Raw genomic sequence first — 20,401 nt, forward strand, 5'->3', positions numbered from 1 at the left:
CTACCAGGACACCAGACAAAATGTGCCCCGGCTGAGGCTTCCCTGGGCAACCCTGTGCCTCCTTTCAGACAAGAGCGGGAGAGAGATTTGAGGGTGGAGTTCGGGAGGGCCATGCTCTTCCTTGGCTGAGTCTAGAATCACCGCCCCGAGGGCACCTACCCACTTACTGACAAGTAGGTCTTTGCTGAGGCTCCTTGGAGAAGGGAGACTGGCTTCTGTGACCCACTCCCTGGTCCTTAGAGTACTACTCATGGGACAGGAGACTGAGGAAGGAGCAGGCAAGGATAGGCAAGGAGAAGAAAAGGATACTGGGAAGGAAGAGAGCTAGGGATGAGGAGCAGGTCACTCTTGAATAGCAGTTTGGTGTGCGGGGTACTGCTCTAAGCACGTAGGTTTGTACACTGACTGTTCATTATCCTCACTGGACAGATGAGGAAGCCGAGATACAGAGAGGTTCATAATTCACACAAGGTCCCACAGGTAGTACATTGTAGAGCTAGGATTAAAGTCTAGGCACTTGGATCCAGAATCTGTGCTCCAACCACAAGGCTACACAACCACAGAAATGGTGCTGACCAGGGAGAGGGTGGACCGGTGGAGAAGTGCAGAGTGGTGGGGGAATGAAAGGAAGGCCTTAAAAAAAAAAAAAAAAAAAAAAAAAGAAAGGAAGGCCTTTGCCCCATTCCCAGTTGCTTGGGAGTCAGGGATGTGGGGTCTGGAATGAGGCCTTTTCATGCCAGAAAGAAGCTGGGGAAATGAGGGACTCTTGTGCCTTGGAGCTGTGAGCTCTGAGCAGAGCAGCAGTGGTGGGAGGGTGCGGGCAGTTGCCAGTGGGAGCTCAGAAATGACAGCAGCCCCAGCCAGGCCAGCGTAGGGGAAGGAACACAGTGGCTGAGGATATCTGTGGGCAGGGCAGCCTGGGGTGGAGGTGTTCCAGGTGTTCAGAGTGGGGAAAATGAGACCTATTTTTGGAGATGGAGAAACAGGGCCCAGAAAAAGGTCAGGGGCTGGTGGCTGGATGAGAAGTCCTGGGATGTGGGGAAGTAGAGGGCAGAGGCTTGGCAGACATGCAGCCAAGAAAGAGAAGGCGGAGGGAGGTACAAAGGAGCCCCGGACCAGGTCCTGCTCAGAAGACAGGGCTGGTGGAGGGAGGCCTGAGCAACCCTGACTTACCTGTGGTGGTCACCACAGACACAGGCCCCACACGCTGCCTGCCATGAAGCCCATAGAGGTTCATCTTATACTTCCGGTGGGACTCCAAGCCAGGGATGGTGACCTCATTCTCATCCCCCCTGACAGGCACTGCCTGGGGCTGCCCCTGTGCATCCTTGTACTGGACCACAAAGGAGTCGAAGGAGCCCTGGGTCACTGTCCAGGACAGGCGCAGGGAGTCTGGGGTTGCATCAGTCACTGTCAGCTCCCCCAGCAGGGGCTGCTCTGGGGACTCTGGGTCGAGGGATTCCTCTCTCTTCTCCGATGCTGTAAATAAGAGGATCCAGTGAGGGCTGCACTGGCAGCCCCAGATTGGGGCTTGGGGTTTGGATGGGGAGGGAGTCACTATTCAGTCAGCATCCATTAGGAGTGCTGAACTCCTGGGAAGTCTGGCACAGCCAGGGTATGACACATCCTCTGGGCCTTGGGGAGCAGCTGAATGGGATGGAAGGGACCCAGCAGTACGGGGGAGGCTGGCTTCCCCTCAGCCTGGGAGTGGGGCCAGGTATCCAAGTCAGCCATCACACTGGGAAGCCCCAGCTGGTTCCTAGCTGAGGGCAAGTGTGGGGAAGACTGGGAGGGGTCACAGGGAGACTTAGGTAGTTGCCACTTACTAGTGGTGCCATCAGCTGTGAGGGGGCCATGCTGCTTCTTGTTGGCAATTCCGAACAGAGTGAATCTATACTTGTGGTTAGGGTCCAGGGAGGAGATGATGACTGAGCGCTCAGGCCCCTCCACGGGCATCACCTGGGGCTGTCCATCCCCGTCCCTGTATTGTACTACGAAGGAGTCAAACTGGCCCTCGGGGACAGTCCAGGAGAGGTGTAGGGAGTCTGGTGTAGGATCTGTCACCCACAGCTTTCCGAGGCGGGGTGGAGTTGCTGGGCTGGGATCACTCGGCGGCACTGGGAAGAGGGATGGGAAGAGAGGAGGAACACAGGTCAAAGGAAGTGGGGGACTCTGTCTCCCACATACGGATGTTGTGTGAGGTGGTACAGGCTGTTCACTGCACAAAGGTACATGGCTGAGGGAGCACGGAGGGACTGAAATCCAGCCAGCCTCTGCTTGCCAAGCCGTGTGCCCTGGCGTAGAGCTGTGCTCACCTAAAGGAAGGGTGCCATGTTCTAGATGGCACTGAAGCACTGTATGGACTGGTGTGGCCCTGACTATCTGCAGCATAGTGGACGGCTTCAGAGAGAAGGGAGCCCGGCCATCCCTTTCTGTGCCTCTACAGCCAAGGAAGTCTTCCAGGACAATCTCTACTGCTTCCAGGCTTAACTACCAGCTGGTTTTTCCTCCAAGAGACGGAAGCACCATCTTTGGAGTACTTGAATGTGGGAGAGCCTCCCACCTCCTTCTCTCCCACCCTGCACCACCAACCCTTCCCTCCCTGCCACTGTGCCCTCAGCCTTTGCGGGAGCTCCTCTCCTTGGCTGCTAGCTCCCTCCAGCCTCCACCTCCCTGCTTGCTCTCTAGTCCTAGTCCAGCTTCCAGAAAGAGCCGTCTACACTGGTTGTAGCCATGTCCTCACCTCTATCTCCCTCTTAATCCAGTTCCACCCTCCACTGGCAGCTCTCACCAGGGTCAGTGATGACCTGGCCATTGCTAAGTCCTGTGGACGGTCTGCAGCCCTGAATCACTCTTATGGAATCTGATATGTCGAACCGCGCCCTTCATTTTGGCATCCAGGACACCACTGTCCCTGGCTGTGTCCCCGTATGCCAGTCACTCCCTTGGGCTACTCTGCATGCTCCTCTTCCTCTGCCTGTGCTCTGAGTGTTGGCCACCATCTCTTCTCCACCAACACCCTCACCCTGGCTCCTGTCCCCCCATGCCCCCTTTCAGGCCTTCTCTCTGCTCTCCAGACCTGTGAGGGCAGCAGTGACAACCCCGTGGCCCTGCCACTTCTGCTCAAGTGCCCCGTCCTTCTCTGTGCCTTGACTCTCCTCATTTATAAACAGGCATGCCTCACGGGGCTGCTGTAGGCAGTAAGTGTGTTGATACACTTAGAACATCTTGTTAACCTATGCTCCAAAGAGGTTTATCTAAGTGTCCCATGCTGTGCTGTTCATCTCCTCCACTGTTCCTCGCCTCAGGGAACAGGACTGTCTGCTCTAGAAACATGGGACTGCCTGGGCCTCCTCATTGTCCTCCACCTCCCTCATCCAGCCTCACTGCCACCATCCTAGGCAGGCCAGTATCATTTCTTGTTGGCTCTTAACTCACTTCTCCAGCTAGCTTCTGCAACAGTCTCAGTGTTATTGGTAAGATAAATATTAAATCATGTCATTCCCAGTTAAAACCCTTCAGACCGCCCCTCCCCCCAACCGCCCAGGGCCCTCAAATGAGCTCTAAGCTCCTCAGTCCTACACAGGCAAGCTCAGTCCCCTCAGCTGCCCTGATCTCCATCGTGATGTAACAGATTTTCCTCCAGGGCCACATTGGCTCCTGCCTCTCCATGGCTCCCTCTGTTGGCACTGTCCTCCTCAACCTCTCTGCTGGACCCACCACTGTTTTCCCTTCTGGATTCATCTGAGGCCCCACTGCCTCCAGGAAGCCTTCCTGGTGTTCCCAAAGCACAGGGAAGACCCTCTTCAAGGTTGTGCAGGGGGCAGGGGCAGGGGTGTGTGTGACCATCTCACTCACAAATCTTGGCTTCAGCCACCAGGGGGCTGTGCCTCTTCTTGCCCAGGAGCCCATAGAGCAGGAATTTGTACTTGCGTCCCAGGTCCAGGTTGGTGATGAGGGCTGAGCGCTGGGACCCCTCCACCGGCACCACCTGGGGTCCGTTCCTGTCCTTGTACTGGATCACAAAGGAGTCGAACTCGCCCTCTGGGACTGTCCAGCGCAGGAGCAGGGAGCTAGAGGTCTGGTCAGTCACTGCTAGCTCACCCAGGCGTGGTGGGGCAGAAGGCTTCCCAGGCTTCGGCCCATCCCTGTCTGGAACGTGGGGGCAGAAGTCGAGCAGGTGGACTCAAACGTTACCTTTGTCCCTGGTCTCCTTCCCTCTCCTCAGCCCGCTGGGTCCCTCCTTCCTTGACAGCTCCCTCCCCCAGAGCCTCCACTTCCCACCTCAAGCCTCTGTGAGCAGCCCTCCTCTGTTCTGGAGTGACAGCATTAGCCCTCCCCTTGTGCTAGTTTCCCCATCTCTCACAAAGGTCCCAGTCCCTCTCCACATCAAGACCACTGGGGGAGTTTCCAGTCATCCCTGGTTCTTCCGGAGTCAGAACCTCCTCCTTGCCACTCTGGAGCAGCTGAAGACTCCTCTGTCCACTTTTCTCTCCCTCTCCTCCCTCTCTTCTAGTGCTGAGCCTGACCTGGAGTGGCAGGGAGTATGCTACCCTAGTCATAAAGAGGGACCAGGAGGGAACATGAGAGCCAGGAAGTCCAGGCCCTGGGCTTCACTGACACCACAAACCTCACCTATCTTTGAAGCCCTGATCGCTGTGGAGCTCCCTACCTTAAAGAACCTCCATCCCCAGCAGAAACTGGCTGCTGGGACCATGGAGCACAGCCTACTACAGGCCAGGCTCCCAGAATGGGGGCTGCTGTTCTAGGCTGCCCCCTGAGGGGGTGGTGGAAGCTATGGGGAAGGGAAGGGGGAGAGGGGGCTAAGGGTCAGTATCATCAGGGCTGAGGCCTTCCCATGCCTACCCTCAGAGGTCTGTGAGTGACCAGGAACTGGGGAGCACACAGGACAAAGAACACTGTAAGTGGAAAGCCAGAGCCTACAGCCCCTCTCTTGACTCCCAGGCCCACCCTCTGACTTTTCTCTTCCCATCTCCCTCCTGCACCTCGTCCTTATTCTGAGACTCCCTCCATTCCTCTTTCCCCTGAACCCTCAACTCCAACCTCCTCTCTCCTTGTTTGCTCTTACCACTCCAACCCAAACACCAGCCCAGCCCCACAATCCCCATGCCACCTCTAAAGCCCCAATGGCCCAGCCCCTCCCCATCCCCAGGACACTGACTGGAGCAGAGTTCAGGATATACCCATAATGCCTTGGTAGATGAGAGGGGCAGAGGGCTCGCCCTCCGGGGGGACACCACGCAGTGACAGCTCATAGGGGACTCCAGGAGGGGGCGAGGGCACCAGAGCCTGGCGGACATCCCCGGGCAGGAGCTCCTCATGTGGCCCTGGCCCCTCAGGCACCCGGAGGTGCAGCTGGAAGTGGGCAAACGTGTCAGGCTGAGCAGTCCAGGCGACACGGAGCTTCCCCGTCTTGTCTCTGCCCAGCACCCTCAACTCTCCTAGCTCCTGGGGGCGCTGCTGCAGTTCAGGGGCCCGGGCCCCTTGCGTTGTTGAAGGGCCTGAGGGAAGAGGCTCATCAGTGGCCCCCAAGAGGTCTGAGGGAGAGGACCCTGGAAAAGGGCAGGGTGAGAAAAACAGGAGAGTTGGGAATGAGAGCAAGAAAGGAAATCCAGCCCCCAGGCTCTGCCTTCTAGCCTCTAAGAGCCCACAGAGCCTCCCTCTTCTGCTTCCAAGTCCACTCCCTGGGCTACTGCATCCTCCCAACACCCCTGTCCACCACATTCCTGAACAGACAGGCCTGCAGGCAATAAATGAAAGAAAGACAGAAAGCTGACCATCCCTCCCCTCACAAGGCTACTGTAGCCTCTAAGCCCCCACAGACTTCCACGTCCCTCCCCAAGCACATCTCCCTGCCCACGGGGTGGTGGTCGTAGCTTCCATTAGTGCTGCAGTGAGAAGCCTGGAAGAAAGGAGGGGATGTGGTGTTAGGGAAGGCAGATGCAAGGGGAGAGTGGGTAGTGAGGAGAGAGGGAAAAGAGGGTGTGCGTGGGTACATCCAGCTCGGGTGGCATCTGGGCCCTAGGTGGGGAAGAACAGGTCCACATCCCTCCCCAGGGCAGCCCGAGAGCACCCCTTCCCTGAGCCTGGCATCATTCCTGTGGAAGAGATAAGCATGAAGTGAGCCAGGAGGTCTGGAAAGACAGCTCAAGAAGCAGTGGGTTCACCGCTCACAGACACAAGCTGCCTGATGACTTCAAGGCCAGCCCCACACTGTTCTGAGGTGTCCCTTTGAGGTCCAGGCCAAATTGTGGAAAGCTCTAACCACTGACCACAGCCTCTGGCCACCCTCACCACAGTGAGTCAGAGTGGGGAAGCGATGGTTTCACTCTGGTGCCCCACTCCCACTGCTCCAGTGAGTTTCTGCAGGCCCGCCCCGCCCGGTCCCAGGAGGGCAAGCCGGGCAAGTGTCCCAGGAGCCCTGAAGACCAGGTCTCGCCCTGGGGATCCCCCCTGAGGCTCCTGGGGTGGAGATGGCTTCTAGGCGCCCAGTAGGGCATGCTCTGCTGTGGGGTCCCCTGGAGTCTGGACGGGGCTTGAGGGCCCCGGGTGGGGTGCGGGTGGGGTGCGGGTGGGGTGGTGGCCCGAGCAGCGAGGCGGCCGGAGGAACTCTCCGATGGGGACTCCAGCGTCGGGCGAGGCTGGGCAGGGGTTGGGTGGTCCCGCGGCCCCAGCGCATGCTACCTGTGGTGGTGACGAACGCGTAGGACTTGGAGGTCTGCCCTGCCCGCACCCCGTGGACCTCCACGTGGTAGGTGGCGCCGGGCGTGAGGTCGGGGAGGCTGACGGCGCGCGCGGTGCCCGGCACGGTCAGCTCCCCGCCGGGGCCCTCGGCCGGGGGCTGGGGCCGCCAGCGCAGCACCACGCGCTCGAAGTGGCCGCGGAGCCCGTCAAGGGACACGAGCAGCGCGCCGTCGGCGGAACTGCCCAGCACCTCGGGCTTGGGGTGGCGCGGCGCGGCCTCCGGGTCGACGCCCCCGGGCGAGAGGCCGTGGCCGCGGGGCTTGGAGTCCGGCTCCCGGGCGGCGGGGGCGGGGGCGGGGGCGGGGCCCGCGGCGGGGGCGGGGCGCCGGGCCGGGGGGGCGGGGGAGCCTGCGGGGGCGAGGGCCGCCCGCCGCCGCTGCAAGTACTCGTGGACGCGGCGCGCCACCGACGCGTAGGTCTGGTTGGCCCGCAGCGGGTAGCCGTGAGCTCTCAGGTGGCGCTCCAGGTCTCGCACGCTGCCGCGGAACCGGCCCAGCTCGCCCGTCAGGTTGGCCCACGGCCGCCGAGGGGGCTGCGGCGGGCTGGGCCCGGGCCGAGGCTCCTCCTCCCCCTCCGCCTCCTCCTCCTCCTCCTCCTCCTCCTCCTCCTCCGCTGGCCGCGAGGGCCGAGCGGGGCGCGCGGGGCGCGGGGGCCGCGGGGCGGGAGCCGGCCGGGGACGGGGCTGGGGGGGCGGGGCTGGGGGGCGCACCTCCGGGTAACTGTAGTGGCCTGGTGCTGCCGGGGGCAAAAGAGGGGGGAGGGGAGAGCCGGTCAGCGGCAGCCCCCTCCCTCGCGCCCCTCCCTCCGTCCCTCCCCCGGGCGCTGGAGGCCTCCGCCTGCGCCCCAGCCCCACCTGGAGAGAGAACCAGACCGAACAGTCAGTGTCCCAGGGGCCCCTCCCGCTCGCCCTCCAAGCCCGCCACTCCTGGTGCCCTAGAAAGGAAGAGAAGCCAGCAGGTGGGGCCCTGTGTCTGAAGGAGAAAAAGGGGAGGGGCAGGAGACAGTGTGAGCGTCCCTCCGTCCCTCCGTCACAGGAAAAGAAAATAAGTATCCATCTCTGTTTAGAGACCTTGAGGATTAGTGGGAAATTACTGCTCTGAGACCTAAATCCCTCCAACCCCAATCCTAAAGTCAACAGGAATGCGGATCTGCCTGATTCCCATCTTTGCAAGAGCCGACCACTGTGAGCTCAGGGCTGTCCTTGTGCCTGTTTCAAGCAGAATCTGCCCCATCTAGATGGGTCAGAGGGCGTCTCTCCCTGGGGCAGGTCCTCCCGGAGTCGCACCTGCAGCCTCCCTAAAGGCCTCCAAGCACCCTAAGGCTCTGTCTCCCCACTGAGGCAGTTACAGAGCAAGTCCCCAGCAGGTGCTTTGGGACTACCACACAGCCTGCCAAGGTGCATTTCAGAGGAGCCTGTGAATCCTAGATGGGGGCTCCCAAGGAAGCGGCTGCTGCACAAAGAAACTGGGCTCTTCTCTGACCCCTGGCTAGCCGTACCTGTGTTGGCCCTGACAGAAGCCGGGTAGCTTACTGCCCGGCCCCGCTCTGCTGTGACGGTCACGACATATTCCACGCCTGGCATCAGGTCAGTTAGCAGCGTCCCATCTGCCTCAGGAGGCACTTCCAGCCGCACCCTCTGGTTGCCAGCACTGACATAGGACACCACGAATCGGTCCACCTCAGCCTGGGGTCGCAGCCAGCTGAGCTCCAGTGTGGTTGGTGTCACAGCCACCACTCGGAGGTCTTGTGGGCCATCGATCACTAGCCAGGTTAGAAGAGGGATCAGGTGGGAGTTTGGTCCTTCAGTTTTCCCTCTAAGAGGTCTGTCCCCACCCCACCCCTCTCTTCTGCCTTCCTGGAGCAGGGGGGATGGGGGTGGGTGAAAGATTCCCTGCCATTCCTCTCAAATCTAAATCTCTACCAGGACCCTGCCCACGGCCCCAGATCTCACTGGTGGTGATGGTCTTGGAGGCAGGAGGGCCCCAGCTAGTCCCTCGAAGAGCACGGACCGTGACCTGGTACTCCTGACCGGGAGCCAGTCCTCTCTGGTCATAGGTTGAGGCAGAGCTGGGTACCCGAGCTGTGAATGGGGGGCTCACCCCCTCGGCCTGCAAGAAAGAGAGCACCAAGGGGATCAGGGCTGGCACTCTCACTGCTGCTGTTCAGTCTCCCTTATCGCTTCTTTCTCCAGTTCCAGGCACAGTCAACATGGAACTGTGTAGAACTTGGTCCTGTACAGCTGGGGAACATGGGTGTTAGCCGCAAACACATCTAAAATGGGTAGTCTGTCCCAGGTGCTGTTCAAGGCAACTTACATATATGAACTCACTTAATCCTCCTAAGACCCTTATGAGGGAGGTCATGTTATTCCCATTGGATAGATGAAGAAACCGAAGTACAAAAGGATTGTGTAGGGCAGCCCCAGTGGCGCAGCTGTTTGGCGCCGCCTGCAGCCCGAGGTGTGATCCTGGAGACCAGGGATCGAGTCCCACATCAGGCTCCCTGCATGGAGCCTGCTTCTCCCTCTGCCTGTGTCTCTGCCTCTCTCTGTGTCTCTCATGAATGAATAAATAAAATCTTTAAAAAATAAAAATTTAAAAAACAAAAAACAAAAGGATTATGTATCTTGCCCAAGGTCACCAACACCAAGAAAGTGGCAGGGAATCCAACCCAGGCAGTGTGACCTCACAGCCATCTCTAACGGGGCCTACCTTTTTAGCCGGTCCTCAGGTGTCTGCCAAAATCTACCCAACATACCCAGGATTCTCCCTCTGGCTTCCCCAGGCAACCCTGCCTACCTGGGTACGAGGGAGCTTCTCCCAAGCTCACTCCTGTCATAAGAGAGGAAGTAACTGAGGGATGCACCTTTCAAACCTCACTTCCTCCTTACAGCATCTGCCCTGGCCCAAGCCTGCCCACAGACACCTGCTCCTGGTTGGGCAACATGGCTGGGACCCTTGTCATGATATTTCCCTGTAGGTGCTTCCCTTGTCTCCTGGGCAGGATTATAGGCCCCTCAAAAACAAAGCCTACCTGCTCTAAGTCTCACAAATATGATTCCCAATTTCATACCTGGCAGTATGCTGGGTATGATGAAAATATGGTCTCCTGTCCTCAGCTCGTGTTCTAGTAGCTAAATGTATGGCCACATCTTAAGGTGGGTTGGATCCCTACCCAAATCTGTGTCATACATGCCTGTGAACAAACAACCTCCCTCCAAGTGCACCTGGAAGGTGTTATGAGTATCTGTGGTGACCCCACAGGAAATATGCCAGCCTCTGCTCCAGGCAGCGTCTCCTTGGAGGGCCAGCCACTGGGGAAACGGGAGGAATGGACATCTGTAAGCAGCCTAACTGCCCCAAAATTCACTGGGCTGTCGAGCTGGGGCAGCTAATAAGGACGCTCTGTTCTGCTTAGCTATGTTGGCTGTGATGGGGACACCTCCATTCGGCCAAGTAGGACTGGAAATTTCAAAAGGTACTCTCCTAAACCAAGAAAATTGTGGGGAAATCAACACAGTAAATACCAAAGTATAAAACCAGATGAGAGGCCATGTAGAGATTTCTGGGTTGAGGATGAAACGAAGCTTTGTCAGTTTTGTTGGCTGAAAAGTTTTCCTGGGCACACAGAACCCCTGTTCTTCTCCTACTCACCCTTCCCTAGGATACCCCAGCCTAGGAACCCTTGGGTGGGCGTCCACTGAAGGCCTGTAAAGTCCTCATCCTTGCCAGAACTTTCTCTCTCTTTGTTCCCCCAATCCAACACATATACACACCCTCAACCCCCACCACACCCCCAGGCCACACAACCCCTGGTTGCTCCTTGATGATGTCTGGTCCTTTCAGTGAAACAAGCACATCTTGATTTCTCTTCTCCCTTCAGACCACCTACATGAGCCTTGTAGACACCTCTTAGTGCCTCCTAAGATCCACTGGGTACTAGTCCCCTTAAAGTCCCACTATCCGTCCAGTGGACATCTCTCATCTGTCTGGTCTGAGGCAGGCTCTCTAGGCAGATGCTGGCTGCTAGGCTTCAGAATACACCTGGACAAAGAATGCCTGACCCTCGTCTTCCAGGGCTCACCTCTCTCAGTTACCTCTTGCTTCCTCTCACATTCAGAGAGGTACTGGCCTCTTGAGCAAAATGACAACATTCCTTAAGTTAGTGGTCCTCAGGCTTGGAATGTAGCAGAATCACCTGGAGTGCTTGTTACAATGCAGGTCACTGGGCTCCAGCCCCAGAGCTCCTAATTCAGTAGATCTGGGGCTGCAGTCTGACATTCTGCATGTGTACCAAGCTTCCAGGTGAGGTTCCTGCTGCAGGTCCAAGAAATATGCTTTGAGAACCACTGAGTCAGAGTACTGATGCCACGTATGCAGGAAGAAGGAGGAAAGTTCCTCTTCTGTGTTCTGAAGATCATTCCAGTGACTAGGTGTGTCCCTTTGCCAGGAACAGCAAATGGCTGGGCTTTGAGACAGAAGTGCTTCTGGAAAAGGGAAGGAGGTAAGGTTGAGATAGGCCTCTAAGAAGATGGCAGCACCAGAGGATAGCTGGCTACCAATACACTCTGTGCCAATAGAAAGGGATAGAGAGCGCTGGCCAGGACAAGAGGCACCACTCCAGGGGCTAGCCACAGAAAGCTTAGAAAGAAATCAGAGGGCCAGTAGCACAGGCTAATGTGTAGTCCAAGAGAGGTGTCTGGGGACCAATTTCATAGGAGCATTTTCCACACCCAGGTTCAAAGAGATGAGCTGAACCAGGTGTAAGCCAGCTTGACCCCACCTGGCCCCATGGTGAGGGAGGAAGCCTAGAGCTTCAGCTGGGAAGACGCACTTCTTGAAAACACCCAAGGATGGATTATTTACTAAGAGCAGAGAACAATGCTACCCTGCAAGCTCTTTCTATCTTGAGTGCTTATTTTAATTCTTTTTCCCTGAAGTTTCTTAGGACAGTTCCTTTTAAAAGTCCCATGCTCTCAAGATCAGAACTATGTCAACAATATACACATAGGAAAAGAGAGTGGGAAAAACACTTAAAAATGTTAACAGTGCTTGTTTTAGTGTGAAGCAGCCAAGAATTATTTGTTTTTTTCTCTAGTTGCCAAATTCTTGTCTTGTGATTAAACTCCTTTTACGACAAAAAACAAAAATGTTTTTAACAGAAGAAAAAAATCAAAGCCAAGCTATATTGGTTGCACTGCAAAGGAGGGATTTCTGCCTCTGCTTCTACCAGACAGTGAGGAGAGACAGAGCATGGCCAGGGTCTGGTGTCATAAGAAGACTTAGAATGCCCAGACCAATGAGGGCAGGGATGAGAGCCAGCACCTCTGAGCTGTCTCTTCTGTCCTAGGCCCTTCCTAGGGTTTAGTCCCCAGGAGTTATTTATTCTTCCAGAGTTTTGGAGATTAGGGTAAATGGCCTATTCACCCATGTCATTTCTTGGAAGATGCAGGAAAACATGAGTTAGACAGTAGAGATCTCAAATTATTTGGAGCTGGGAGGCCAAACATGTCATAAAAGGCCAATCTGCATAAAAGGGGGTCTCTAATGAGTGGCTACAAGGCTTTGTCCTTCAGGTGCCCCCAAATATTTTAAGAGTGAGACAGATACAATGCTTTGCAGTGCACTGATGACACAGAGGCGGGAGAACAAGTTCACAGACTCAAATCATTGCGACAGCCTAGACAGCTTGGCCCAAACCAAAAAAGATAACACTAAACAGAGCCACATGCAAAAATGTACTATATTTAGACTAAAAAAGTGCATATAGTTGAATGTCATCTTTTTTCCCTTCTTTTTATCTCCTTTCCCTTTCTCTTGTTTATATTTTCTTGTTTCTATATTGAGCCTACATGACTTTTATAATAAAAGTTACTTTAAAAACAAATATGATCAAAACAGCTGCCAGTTTTTGTGACCACAGTTAATATACATCAATCCTGAGAAAAATGCCAGTGTTTTCAGAGTTAGCCAGAACGACTGGACCCCTCCTGCTCCCACATTTTGGGGGCAAATACAAAAAGCACAAGGCATTAGAGGAGGGAATCCAGGAAGAATTGGGAGAACAAAGTCTTAGGGAAAAGGAGTGAAGAAACCAGGGGGTTTGGCCTGGAGAGAATGGAAAGTGCAGTGATGGTTGAAGTCTCCAAATACCTGAAAGCCTGTGGTGGAGGAAAAGCAAAGACAACATTCTGACAATGGTGGAGGCCCAGCTAGGGCCAATGGATGGATGTACAATGGGGCAGATTTAGATTCAGCAACAACAGAAAGAACTACCAGTGATTACCAACAATGGACTGCACAGCCTCAGGAAGTACTGAGCTCATTGTCACCAGACGTAGTTCCACTGCAGTGAACTGATGCTGCGAAGGCCTTCTGGACCCAGTGTGGAGTAGGATGAGAAGGTCTTTATAGCAGCTTCAGGAACCTACCCAATCTGAATTCAACCACTGACCACCTAGAACTTCCTGATTGAGGTGAGCACTCCCTCTCCTGAATCCTGCCCACTCAACCTCCTCCTGCAAGCTTGGCTCTCACCGTGGGAATGAACTGAATTTCATAGGCATCCACGGTGTCAGGAGCCCGGGTCCACTCTGTCCGAACCGTCGTTTCCTCCAAGAGGTGCATCCTCATGCCCTCAATGGCTGGCACCTCTGCCCAGGAGAATGAGATACGGAAAGATGGTTAGCCCAAGGCAGCCCCCTACCCCCTACCCCTGTCATCAAAGATCCCTGTACTCAGGGCCACACCAAAAGATCGATCCAGTTCCTGCTCCTCTCTGGAGGTGGGGCAAAACTGGCAGAGGCCTGCACAAGCCCTGGGATCTCCTCCCCCCCCCCCCCCCATCTCCAAAAACAAAGATTCCCCTAAAAGCAACTCGAAGAGCCCCAACATGCTCATCAGAGATCTGAAAGCAGGTCCTGCCTGCAGGCATGCCCCGGTGGCTCTGCTGCCCCTGGTGACACTGGCTCTCTGGCTCCTATGACCGCCTTCCACCCTAATAGTTGACCTCCTTTACTCTTCCTCCAGGTCCCTGGGCCACTGCCACAGGCTTAGGCCTTCCCACTGGCTCTGGTTCCCAGTCCCTGCCCCAGCATATTGGGGAAGGTGGCATACTCACCTTCCCCACAGTCTTCCCCGGCATAGCCATCTTGACAGACACAGCTGCCCTCACGACACTCTCCTCTGCCACGGCAGTCCCCAGGGCACATCTGAATGGCACAGTCCGGTCCTCGAAAGCCCTCGACGCACACGCACTGCCCGTTGCGGCACAGTTCCCGGGGCCCGCAGCCCCCAGGGCAGGCGCTGGCGGGAGGCTCTTCCTGCCCACAGTCGCGGCCGCTATAGCCCACGTGGCACATGCACACTCCCTGCACACAGCGCCCGCGGCCCCGGCAGTCCGCGGGGCAGGTGCGGGTGGCACAAGAGGGGCCAGTGTAGCCTGGGTCGCAGATGCAGCGCCCATCCTCACAGCGGCCCCGCTGGTGGCAGTTGGAGGGGCAGGTACGGAGGCCGCAGTCCTCGCCTGCGTAGCCCTCCCAACAGGTGCACACACCGTCCTGGCACACGCCGTGCTGGCTACAGTCGCGCGGGCACCGCCTTACGCCGCAGTCCTCGCCCGAGTAGCCCTCGTCGCACACGCAGCGCCCGTCCAGGCACTGGCCGCGGCCGTGGCAACCACCTGGGCAGCTGCGCGCGCCACAGTCCGCTCCCTCGTAGCCCGCGTTGCACACGCACACGCCATCCTCGCAGCGGCCGCTCCCGCGGCAGTCCCCAGGGCACCGACGACCTCCGCAGTCCTCGCCCGTGAAGCCAGGGTTGCACACACAGCGGCCGTCCACGCAGCGCCCGCGGCCCCGACAATCGCCAGGGCAGGCGCGCGTGCCGCAGTCCCGGCCCGTGTACCCGGGCCAGCACACGCAGCGGCCACTCTCGCAGCGGCCCCGGCCGCGACAATCCCCGGGACAGCTGCGCACGCCGCAGTCCTCGCCGCTGTAGCCTGCGTGGCACACGCACACGCCGTTCTCGCAGCGCCCGCGGCCCCGGCAGTCGCGGGGGCAGGCGCGCGAGCCGCAGTCGGGCCCCGTGTACCCGGGCCAGCACACGCAGCGCCCGTCCTCGCAGCGGCCCCTTTGGTTGCAGTCCCCCGGGCAGCTGCGCACGCCGCAGTCGTCCCCGCTGTAGCCCGCGTCGCAGATGCACTCGCCGTCCTCGCAGCGCCCGCGGCCCCGGCAGGCTCGGGGACACGTCCGGGTGCCGCAGTCCTCGCCCGCGTAGCCGGGCCAGCACACACAGCGGCCGTCCACGCAGCGACCGCCCTCGCCGCAGTCCCACGGGCAGCTCCGCGAGCCGCAGTCGTCGCCAGTGTAGCCGGGGTCGCACACGCAGCGCCCGTCCTCGCAGCGTCCCCTCTGGCTGCAGCCCCGGGGGCAGCTGCGCTTCCCACAGTCGTCGCCAGTGTAGCCGGGGTCGCACACGCAGCGCCCGTCCTCGCAGCGTCCCCTCTGGCTGCAGCCCCCGGGGCAGGAGCGCAGGCTGCAGTCGTCGCCCCAGAAGCCGGCCCGGCACACGCACACACCCTGCACGCAGCGCCCACGGCCGTTGCAGTCCCCGGGGCAGGAGGGCCAGCCACAGCTGGGGCCGCTGTAACCGGGGAAGCATATGCAGCGCCCCCGGACACAGCGACCCTGATCGTTGCAGTCATCTGGGCAGGACTCAGAGGCTGAGGGTGGGGAGGATGGCAGAATGCCAGGGCCTGTGGGGTCTGAACAGATGGGCCCACCCCAGCCTGGCTCACAGGAGCAGGCACAGCGGCTCAGGTCAAACACGCCATGGAGACTGCAGAGAGTGCGAACATCTGTCTGGCCTGGAGTAAGAGGGAGAGGCAGGTCTCAGTGTCTCTGAGGAAAGAGACCAAGCCCATACAGTAGGGCCAGGCTCACTTCATAAGGGCCAGGCTCACTTCATAAGGTTGTCATTGTTTCCAGGTACTACTGGTGGATACCTGTGGCCTACCAAAGCCCTAGCATATGCGTGGGGACAGGGGAGGGAAGTGCTAACATCTCTAGCCTGGTGGATTCTCTGAGTTGTGCCCTGGGCTGTACTCAGTACCCCTAATGGGGAAGAAGGGGTGCCTTCTTCTAATTCCTACCAAGGTCCTTTATGGACTAGAGATACCCACAGAACCCTGACTGACTTCCCTACTTCCTCTTTTCCTGTGCCCTCTCCCATGATCACCTGCTCACCTGTGCCTGCCTGGGCCGAGGCAGGACAACATCCCCCAGTGCACTGTTCCTTGAGCCCCTTCACCAGCTCCTCCAGGATCTCTAGCCGGACCTTCAGGGCCTGCACCTCTGAAGCAGAGACTGGGGGCTCTGTGCCCGGGGGACAACCACAGCCAGTTGAAGGGGGCAGGTTGATGCGGTGGGTGAAAACCACCTGCTTCTCCCCTCCTTCCACAGTGTGCTCATAAAGCTGAGAAGAGGGGCTTCCCCCTATGGACTCCACTGTGCGGCCTCCCGGCCGGGGAGGAGGACGTGGAGCTGGGAGAGTCACATTGGACCGTGGAGCGAAAGGGCCTGCTCTGACTGTGCCCAGCAGTACCAAGAGGCCCAGTCTGGAGATTAGGAACAACTGGGCTGGCATCACTCAGGAGGCTGCAGGGAGAGATGGCACATGTGAGCAGCTTCACAAAGGAGGCAAGATTGCTCCCCACCGCCCCCGATACACACACCCACCGTCCCAACACCTACAACTAATCTACCAACTCACATGCATGTGAAACTCCACCTTCAGCCCAACACTAACGGAGACCCTCCTTGGGCAGATTTGGTCTCTACCTTGCACTCTGACGTCATTTGATTACCCAGCTTCCTGCACTTACCACTTCTTTTCTTTACCGTTCCACCTACACCGGTCTTATGTTTGTTTTACAGATACTACAAGCTTTCATTACTTTAAGGTCTTTTTAGCTGTATGTTCTTTCTGTCTGGGGTGCTGGCTCCTTCACCTCACATGTCATGCATCCCAGAAGACCTTCCCTGGTGCCGGGTCGGGATGGTCTTCTGTTACTCTCATTGCAGTATCCTGCCTATGTTCTTCATGGCATTTACTGCTGCCTGAATCACCTGTTCGTGTGGGTACTTGTCTGTTATCTTTCTCCCAAGACTAAAATGGGAACTCCATGAGAATAGGGACCCTGTCTGTCCTGGCTCTGCCATACACCTGTGTCTGACATGGGGGGGCTACTCAACACATTCACGTCGAGTGAATTAGCGGATGCGAATATAAGGCCAATCCTACAAGCACCTGGAACCCAATTCCTACTGTCTTTTTTGATGAAGATTATCCTCTCTCTCCCTTTTATTCATTTCCTCACTCTTCACTAAATCTCTCCTGTCAGCTTTTATAAGACCTCAAATATCTCCTGTTGTTTAAAAAAATCCTTCTCCCTCAGTACTTATATTACCAAATATCAAAACTTATTAGGTGCAAAGATAGATAGATAGAACAGAGTAGTGTCCAGATACAGACCCACATGTATGTGGTCACTGGGTAAATTACAATGGTGGCACTGCAGTTAAAAAGAAAATGGATGCGCTTTTTGATAAATGAGAAAATATCCAAAATTTATCTCCACCTTATGTCCACATACAGAAATTAATTTGAAGTGAATCTATTGGACATAATTATGAAAGGCAAAGCAATACCTTTCAGAACAATATTGTATAGAAGAAAAATAGGAGAAAATCTTTACAACCTTAGAGTAAGCAAAGATTTCATAAAACCTAACCACGTAAAATTTATTTTTTTAAAGATCTCATTTATTTATTCATGAGAGACACAGAGAGAGGGGCGGAGACATAGGCTGAGGGAGAAACAGGCATCCTGCAAGGAGCCCAATGCAGGACTTGATCCTGGACCCAAGGATCACGCCCTGAGCTGAAAGCAGACACTTAACTGCTGAGCCACCCAGGCATCCCTAACCACATAAAATCTAATCATAAAAAGTTTCGCACAAAACTTAACCATAAAAAAGAGACAGACACATTAGGACTTCTGGTCATCCAGAGACACTATCTAGAGAATAAGAATAGAAACCAGACACTAGGATAAAATATATGAGAAATGCCGAGATGTTGCTGGGGAGGGAGAAAGATAAAGATAGGTGTTGATTGAGAGTGTGAGAGAGGATTAAAATTTAAATAAGAAGCCCTGCAAAACAAAAACAAAAGACAGGCAACCCAGTGTTTTAAAATGACAAAAGTCTTAAACAGGTACTCTAGAAAAAAATATATCCCAAAAGGCCAATAGACATATGGAAAATAAATACATATATAAGTATAACAAAACCAGTAATCAGGGAAATGCAAGTTAAAACTACAACAAGGTGCCATTATAAAGCCATCAGAATGGTTAAAATTAAAGGGATTGTCATTGCTTGATTATGGCAAGAATGTGAAGCACCTAGAACTCCTATCAATTACAAGCAAGAGCATAAGTTAGTGTAACCACTTTGGAAAACTGTTATGCATTATCTACAAAGACATATAGCCTACAACTCAGCATTCCACTGCTTGGTAAATATCCAACCGAAATGACTGCATATATCCTCCAAAGGAAATGTACAGGAAAGTTCATGAGATTTTTTTTCATATTAGCCAAATGAAACAAGTGTCCATTAATAGTGGAACAGACAAACAAATTGTGGCACAATCACACAATGAAACGCTACCCAGCAATGAAAACACCTTCTTGCTACACGGAACAATATAGACAATTTCACACACATAATGCTAGCAAAAGAAACCAGATACAAAAGGAGAATGCTGTGAATGATGCTATTTTACATGAAGCTCAAAAACTGGCAGAGTTAATCTTCACTATTAGAAGATAAATAGGAAGGGCGCCTGGGTGACTCAGTTGGTTAAGAGTTCGGCTCAGGTCATGATCCCAGCATCCTGGGATGGAGCCCTGCATCAGGCTCCTGCTCAGTGGAGAGTCTGCTTGTCCCTCTCCCTCTGCCTCCCTCTTGTGCTCTCTCTCTCCGCCCCCCCCCCAAATTTATTTATTTATTTATTAATAAAATCTTTTTTTTTATTATTTTTTTTTTTAGAAAGAGATTTTCTTTTTTTTTTAATTTTTTATTTTATTTATTTATGATAGGCACACAGTGAGAGAGAGAGAGAGAGAGGCAGAGACACAGGCAGAGGGAGAAGCAGGCTCCATGCACCGGGAGCCCGACGTGGGATTCGATCCCGGGTCTCCAGGATCGCGCCCTGGGCCAAAGGCAGGTGCTAAACCGCTGCGCCACCAGGGATCACAATAAATAAAATCTTAAAAAAAAAAAAAAAAAAGAAGATAAGATTACTGGAAATATTTTGTACTTTGATCTGATCTGGGTGGTGGTTAAACAGATGAATACATATTCAAAAATTTACTGAACTATACACTTTAGGTTTGTGCATTTCACAATATGAAAGTTAAACAACAAAACAACAACAGGGTGCTTGGGTGGCTCAGTCAGTTAGGCATTCAACTTCTGATTTCAGCTCGGGTCATGAGATCAAGCCCCACTTCGGGTCTGCTGGAGATCCTCTCTCTCTCCCTCCACCCCTCCCTCCCCCTCACACTTGCACACTCTTGTGTGCTCTCTCTAAACAACAATAGCAACCACAACTAAAACCTTTCCCAATCTCATACTCCTTCCAACCAGCACATATTTCCTTCCTCTACTTCATGGCTTCAGTTGTCAAAAGATTTATAACTGTACTTGCTATTTCCACTCGCCATATTCCACGTACACCTCAGTGCACTCCCATCTGGTTTCCCCACTTCCTTTCAACCTATCAAACAGCTTTCCCTAAGATCTCCCAAAGACTCAGTGTCACAAAATCTGAGAGACATTTATCTTCCTCTTACTTGACTTGTCTCAAAAGTCATTGGACACACTGTTGACCACATCTTCCATTTTAAAACATTCTATATCTGTGCTGTCAATACAGTAGCCAGGAAAGCCATGTGGCTCTTGAACACTTGAAATGTGTCTAGAGTAACCTAAGCACTGAATTTTACTCAGTACATTTGAAAAGTGCCCCACGTGATTGTAATGTACAGCTAAACTTGAGACCTACTTCTCTAGTCACTCACCTAGGTACTTTCACCCAGACCCAGGATTTTAATTTCTAAACTATACTCCAATTTATAAACTAGCCCAGTCATCTCCTCTGGACTCCAAGCAATATATCCAACTTGGTGTCTCTTCTTGGGCACCTCAGATTCAACATGTCTGAAACTGAACTCATGGTCACCTTTCCTGTACCCCATCCCCTCTCCACTGTGTTCTCTGCTTCTACTCACGGCCCCACATTCATCCAGCATTACAACCCAGAAAACTAACCCCCCATCAACACTACCATATTTTGTCATTTTTGCCCTTACTTTCATAAACATCTCTTTAATTTGCCTACTCCTCTCCCTCTTACCATTGTTAGAGTTCAAGGCATCATCTACCTTTTCCTTGACAACTGCATTTGCCTCCTAGGTGGTCCTTCTGCTTCCACTCTTGCCCCGTACAATCTCACAAAGACAACTAGGATGTTCCATCCCCTAAAAGCTCTCCAGTGTCTCCCTTCAAT

At 54.7% G+C, this 20,401-nt stretch overlaps 1 protein-coding gene across 16 annotated transcripts in view; it reads right to left on the reverse strand.

The window, feature by feature from the left end:
- TNXB (tenascin XB) overlaps positions 1-20,401 on the reverse strand; it is a 57,171-nt gene that overhangs the window by 32,202 nt on the left and 4,568 nt on the right. For 15 of the 16 annotated variants that reach the window (XM_072728726.1, XM_072728670.1, XM_072728709.1 and 12 more), the window contains exons 3-12: positions 16,010-16,420; positions 13,885-15,630; positions 13,302-13,417; positions 8,717-8,873; positions 8,263-8,526; positions 6,706-7,500; positions 5,205-5,573; positions 3,859-4,152; positions 1,827-2,117; positions 1,174-1,479 (exon numbers count right to left, since the gene is read on the reverse strand). In XM_072728726.1, the coding sequence (XP_072584827.1) occupies positions 1,174-1,479; positions 1,827-2,117; positions 3,859-4,152; positions 5,205-5,573; positions 6,706-7,500; positions 8,263-8,526; positions 8,717-8,873; positions 13,302-13,417; positions 13,885-15,630; positions 16,010-16,409 (4,738 nt within the window). In that variant the 5' untranslated portion in view covers positions 16,410-16,420. The remainder of the gene's footprint in view (positions 1-1,173; positions 1,480-1,826; positions 2,118-3,858; positions 4,153-5,204; positions 5,574-6,705; positions 7,501-8,262; positions 8,527-8,716; positions 8,874-13,301; positions 13,418-13,884; positions 15,631-16,009; positions 16,421-20,401) is intronic. The other variant, XM_072728691.1, reaches the window with a different exon arrangement.

Source organism: Vulpes vulpes, chromosome 1, assembly GCF_048418805.1.
Source record: "Vulpes vulpes isolate BD-2025 chromosome 1, VulVul3, whole genome shotgun sequence".
Taxonomy (NCBI): domain Eukaryota; kingdom Metazoa; phylum Chordata; class Mammalia; order Carnivora; family Canidae; genus Vulpes; species Vulpes vulpes.